A 6,239-nucleotide genomic window follows, 5' to 3' on the forward strand; every position below is an offset into this window, starting at 1 on the left:
TTTGTGATTTATCTCATATATTTACTTTCTCTTATTTTAAAAATATAATTACTTTAAAAATATTGCTTTATAAGTAATTGTTTGGTACATACGTGGTTGGTAGAAAGTTTTATTCCACAATTATAGTTGAGATTTTGTCACATGTTTTATTTATTTTAAAAAGAATTTTAAACACGAATTAAGAACACATGACAAAATCTAACTCTACTTGTGAAGTCTACAAAATATCTTAAAATATATAAAATTATTTTAAACTTTTAAATTTAATATTACAGGTATTTATTTAATTTTAAAATTAAATATTTTGGAAAGATATTTTGGTCCATAGTAAAATGGAGTTCATAGAAAATAGATTATATATATATTGAAAAGAAATAAAATACAAGATTTCACAAACTGACTGCTATAAATACATAAGCTTACAGGATGAGACTTGTTCAAGTGGGAGAGTTGAGACAAAAAGAACCTAATATTCTTCCACTATGTCCTGAGCTATATATATATATATATATATATGGTTCTACTGCAATGCTAGGCTATATCTACCAGCTTATTGTTCATAGCAGTAATAAGGTTTTGATCATACAACCAGCCCTACTTCCTGCAAAGTAAATCCATTTACATCATTCAAATCAGTTGGATTCAAAGGAAAATACAAAGCAGACTTATTCATGTACTACATGAAGTAATATTATGCCAGCAGAGTATTATACATATATATATATATATACATACACACCTTACAGTTTTGGGATAGGAAACTTGGATTATTTAGGATTAAGATGTTAGTAATAAAGTGAGCCTGCACCAAACAAAGAAGAATTGTTTAAAGATTATCCAATTACTTGTATGGGACGTGAAGAGTAATTATTCATTTATCACCCTAAAGCTAATGCTTCTTCATACCCTGCCACCAATTTCCTCTTGAAGCACCATTAGAATTGTTTCCATTGAGATCATCATCTCCCCCATCTTTTTGAAACTGTCAAAACAGATGATACAAGAAAATGAGAAATCCCTCCTAATTATCAATTTAACATGTACAGAGATCCCTCCTAATACACCTTGAGGAATATTGTAATGCGTATGTTATATACTTACATAGGGGGGAGACTCAGTGGTTTTCTTCCTTGGAGAATAGTTTTCTTGGCCTCCATAGTAAATAGATGAGCTGAGATAGCTAGGTTCCACTGTTTCATTGTGATAAACGGATGAACTCTTGTCTTTATTCCTTGTGCTGCTGCTTTGTCCCTTGCTATAATCAGTGTTATGATCTGAAACAAAACATGCATGAGCAACATTCTCATCTCTCATTTTTGTTTCTTGCTTGACAATAAACCAAACTTAACTATTCTCATTAAGATCCCACATGAAGTTTTATTATAACTAACATAATTAATCTACATGTTTAATTTTTTTAAATATCATATCCTCGAATTCAGATACGTGTCAAGCGCGCGCACATATATATATATATATATATCCAAATATGTCAAACAGAAGAAAACTAGGAGAAAAATGCAAGGAGAAATGCTAAAAATTAATACAAGAAGGCAACAAAAAAACCTGTTCCATATCTGGCATGATGGGGCAAACCCTGAGTATTCCATGAACCTCTAATTCCGGAGTGAGTTGAGTCCCTCCCCAGCACCTAAAATCAGAAAAGAGAGAACAATTTAGATCTATTCACCATTAAAAACCTATAAAAATTAGAACAAAAATGGATAACCACAATTAAAACAAGCCATACATAGCCAGAGGTCACCAATAATTCCATTAATGCACAGTCCAAAGCCAACTTTTCGCCCACCACTAGCTAGCATTGGAATATACATATTAACCTTGCAAATTTAAGATGTTACAAAGAAAAATTGACCGGTAAACCCCACTAGCTAGCATCTATCCACTTAGTGAATATATCCAAGCACATGATGTACAGAATTTTAGTGTATTATATAAAGCATCTCTTTGCATCTTTTTTAAAGAATCATTCACTTGAAATATATAAATCCATAATGTTAGAAAAAGAAATATACAAACCCTAAATACAATTAAACCAGCTTTATCCTAAATATATCAAGTTCTCAGTTACTTCCAATCAAAGTATATTATCCCCCAGTATCATAATTTCACACGTCTGCAAGTAAATAGGTAACTAATGAGTAAAAGGGTATTTCTTTTTTCGTCAAAATCAACAAAGCTGTATCATTTTATGGATAGAAAATGAAGAGCAAAAGGGTTTACCACTGATGGAGGGGGAAAAATAGTCCCAAAAAGCCCAGTTGTGGTAGTTGATGAAGAAGAAGAGTCCTTTGGACCAAAGAGATGATCCAAAGAAACAGACGATGAAGATGATGATGATAATGATGATGAAGAGCCACTCACTTGCCTTTTGTTTTCCATACCAGAAAAATAAGTAAACTTTTTTTTTTTCCTTTTTGGGGTTTAAAAAAACTATCTTTCTTTGTCAACCAACGAACAAAACTACTCTTTGAGATATATATATCTTAAAACAATAAACAACCCTCAAAGAACGAGACCGAACAAGAAACACAAAGACAAAAAGGTGGCTGGCAATGTCAGGCCAGTGGATAAGATTTTCTTTTTTCTCACAAAACAAAAGAAACAAACCAAAGAGATAAAAGTAAAGAAGAGTGCAAGAGAGGTAGGAGGGAGGTAAGAGAAGGAAAGCAAAAGAGAGGGACAGAGAAAGCTGAGAAACACGTGAAGAGTTTGCAGTGCAGATGTAGAGATATGTTTGTTGGTTGGCAAAGGATCCAAGCCTATTTATAAGCCCAAGAAAAGGGGTTTTTCACTGTTTGAGCTCCTTTTGTTCAATCCCATTTTGAAGATCGAAAGAGAATTAGACAAAGGGTATTTTTGCTAAAGCCTAGAAAAGGAAAACCCATGTGAATTCGTTCATTTTTTATGTCTGGTTTTTTGACAAATGGCTATGCATGTATCATTCAAACACCAAACACAAGTTGGACATCTCATTTGATTCAATTCCAACCCTTGTTTGCCACGTGTCTCATTGGGTACTTCTTTTTTTTTTTAAATAAAGAATATGACTCAAATATACGTATTATCTGTACATAATTATTTCTTTATAAAATTATTAGATATAATATAAATTGTTTGCTCCTTTTTGGTATGGTTTGATTTTTATGTCAAGTCTGCAACTGTTGTTATTTCTCTTAAGCTATCTAATGTTTTTAAGATCTTTAGTATTTTTTTTTTGTACTAATGTTACAATTAATTATACATTCTCATTTGTCATTGTAAAAATAAATAAATAAATAAAAAAAAAATATATATATATATATATTGTATTATATTGATAGATTACATTGTTGAGGGGAAGTCGAGCTTCCGAAAAAAATCTGTGAAGTGTCATTTGTTCGGAGTCAATGAACCTCTCAACAGGTCGGTTTGGACCTGAGGTATCTATGCCCAGCTTTATTCAAGTTTTGTCTCCCGACTTTACTAAGAGCTTCAGAGGGTTCATGGAGTGAGAGTGCCTCCATTCACGAGGAAATGTCAACCTTTGCTCTTAACGAGATTTGAGCCCATACTCTTATATGGCAATTGTGGGTAATGAAAGTATCACTTTATCTATAACACTTTGTAAACTTCTTTTAGAGCCAGCCCGACTTCCTCGCAATAACGATCATTAATAATATATGATCAATTTTTTAATATGATTCCTAAATTACCTTCAATCTTTATACGGAGGATATTAATAATATATGTAATAAATATATTATAAAAAATGATATATAAAACAATTGAGTCTTTTGTTGAAATGGTAAAATAAATATATTGAAAATATAGTGTCTTAAGTCAAATCTTATTGGGTGTATAATATTTATATAAAAATATAAAAATAAAAACATCATTAAATAATATAATTTATTTGATAAAGTAATTGTATTTTAATAATTATTAATTGAGTTGATTCTCGATTAACTCATAATAACAACTCAATCAAAAACTTAATATATAGTACAAGTTGTATAGAACTATCTTTATTAAATTCAAATGAATCCCACTTAAAATATTCTTTTGTTATACGATTTTATGGAAGAAAAAAGAGGACATATATAGCCGAAATTTAATTTGTGTTCCTAAAAGAACTTATATCTCAAAATTTATCTTGTAAATTATTTATCATATATAAAATATATTTTTAGTTATGATTTTTTATCAAATGTTATGAATAAAGTATACAAAAATATTCTAACAATCAGTCACCAATCGTAAAATTATTAACTTAAGCATTAACATTGTAAACATAAAAATTTAGGCACCCAATCGCTCGAGACCAATAATTATGTGATGTGGTATTATCATGGTGGATGATAGGTTGTATTACCATGCATTTCAACATACCAAATAGTATTATTCACATGGTATTATTAATTTGAAATTAAAAGAAGATAAGTTAAAATATTTACCTCTTAAATTTTCAAAAAGTTTTATTTTAATTAGAAAAGTTATAATTTCATCACTAAATTTTATATATATTTTTAAATATGTTATACAATTATAATAAAATATGTAATAACTCGATTTGGATTCAACCCGATGACCTGACCTGAAAATCCATGGATAACTCATGGTTTAAATAACTCCAAGATGCTCCATTCGAGTGGATTCCAGACAAAATTGGATTATCTTTTTCCTCTCTACTTCTTCATAAAAACACCGACCACCTCCTTCTCCACTTCTATTGACACCATGTATCAACAATTGGTGAGGTGAGCATGGAATGAAAACGTGACCTTCATATTACAGAGGTACCTCAATCTGAAATCTCTCAATTGGTGGGTTCTACACCTTATGAAACCTTGATTCAGTTGGATTTGAAGACAACTTGTCAAGCTTGTTAGAAATTTTGCAAAATCCATCACTATTCGATATCTGGCATCATCACCCTTTGACGCCATTGAGGGTTATCATTGAACCTGTCATTAGTTCCTACATGCAACTAAATTGAGCCGTCAGACACTGGGCTCACATCATTTCCCAAATAAGCCTTACTTTCTCTTTTTATATGTAAGAATGAAATGCTACAATTTTGTGAATTTACAGAAAATCACATGAGCAGTCCTACAGAGGTTCTGTTTTATTAAATTTGTTATGTTGTCTGTAGTTAAAAGAAACTATTTTTTTTAGAAAAAGAAATTCCCCGGAAAGCCAATTTGTGTGGTTTGTGGTGTGAAAATCAAAGGGATGATGAAAACAAAGTCTGGGTATTTTCTGTTTGTTGGAGTAGGAGAAGAAATGTCATATTAAAGGGAAAAAATGAACTTCGAGAGAAATTGGTTGCCTGTCATCCCAGAGAAGGACAAAAATTGGTTTTGTTTTGTCTGTTACTGCTGTTATTGTTTCATTTTGCTCTTTCCATCAAAAATTTGATTTGTAGAATCTAGGATTTGCCACTCTGGTATCATTGATAATGCTTACATTTTTCTAATCCTTTGATGGCCACATGTTATAATCGTCACTATTGCTAATGTAATTTTGGTAATTGGTTCTGCTGTATGAAATGTAATTGAAGTCATGCGGGTTTAGTTAGAATAAAATAAGACTGCTTTTTGTTATTTCATACTAAAGTTGCATAAATTGTTTGTGAAGGAATTGGCTAATAGATCTATCATGCTAAGAATTTCATAGCCAGAACCTATATGCTATTCATACAAGGTGGATTTCAAAATTAAGGTTATGTGTTAGTGTTACAAAATTACTAAGATTTTGATTTCTTCAATTTTTATTTGTTTTATGTCATTTTTACGTGTTTTACTCATGTTCTTACTATGTTGTATAATTACTTCATTCAACAAGAACTTCAGCTTTGGTGATTGTTTTGGTTTTTGTTACATTTATGGGTCCTATATTTTGTCATCTCATCTTTATAATGTATTTGTAATATCTGGTGTTCCTAGGTCAATTAGATATGGAATTTGGAATGCAAGCATTTCAACAACGTTCGCTGTTAGTGAAATTATGGCCACCTAGTCATGGTACAAGGCTGATGCTTGTAGAGCGGATGACGAAGAACCTTACAACCCCATCCATTTTCTCTAGAAAGTATGGCCTATTAAGTAATGAAGAGGCTAAGGAGGATGCTAAGTTTGATTAATGCACCAATACATGAAGAACCTTCTTATTGCATATTATTTTAGATTTGACATGTCATTGAATTTTACATTTTCTGTTTGTAGTATAATAGGTCA

General features: G+C 30.9%; 1 protein-coding gene across 2 annotated transcripts; it reads right to left on the bottom strand.

Moving 5' to 3' along the window:
* Window positions 1–338: 338 nt before the first annotated feature.
* On the bottom strand, window positions 339–2,819 carry LOC105780957 (uncharacterized). Of its 2 annotated transcripts, none has more exons than XM_012605500.2 (6): window positions 2,245–2,819; window positions 1,567–1,651; window positions 1,102–1,274; window positions 907–982; window positions 740–802; window positions 339–601 (listed from the first exon to the last, which is right to left on the bottom strand). In XM_012605500.2, exons 1-5 carry the CDS (start codon window positions 2,401–2,403, stop codon window positions 786–788), a joined length of 510 nt encoding a protein of 169 aa, XP_012460954.1. In that variant the 5' UTR covers window positions 2,404–2,819; the 3' UTR covers window positions 339–601; window positions 740–785. The 2 variants fall into 2 exon arrangements, with proteins under 2 accessions (XP_012460954.1, XP_012460955.1); XM_012605501.2 differs by lacking the exon at window positions 2,245–2,819 and adding an exon at window positions 1,751–2,187.
* Between the last annotated feature and the right edge of the window lie 3,420 nt (window positions 2,820–6,239).

The sequence above is a fragment of the Gossypium raimondii genome, chromosome 4, assembly GCF_025698545.1.
Source record: "Gossypium raimondii isolate GPD5lz chromosome 4, ASM2569854v1, whole genome shotgun sequence".
Lineage (NCBI taxonomy): Eukaryota > Viridiplantae > Streptophyta > Magnoliopsida > Malvales > Malvaceae > Gossypium > Gossypium raimondii.

Coding starts and splice junctions, on each gene's coding strand:
- LOC105780957 (XM_012605500.2), bottom strand. CDS start 2,403: ATGGAAAACAAAAGGCAAGTGAGTGGCTCTTCATCATCATTATCATCA. Junction 1,652..2,244: donor TTTTTCCCCCTCCATCAGTG/GTAAACCCTTTT, acceptor TTCTGATTTTAG/GTGCTGGGGAGGGACTCAAC. Junction 983..1,101: donor CCACTGAGTCTCCCCCCTAT/GTAAGTATATAA, acceptor CTGTTTTGACAG/TTTCAAAAAGATGGGGGAGA.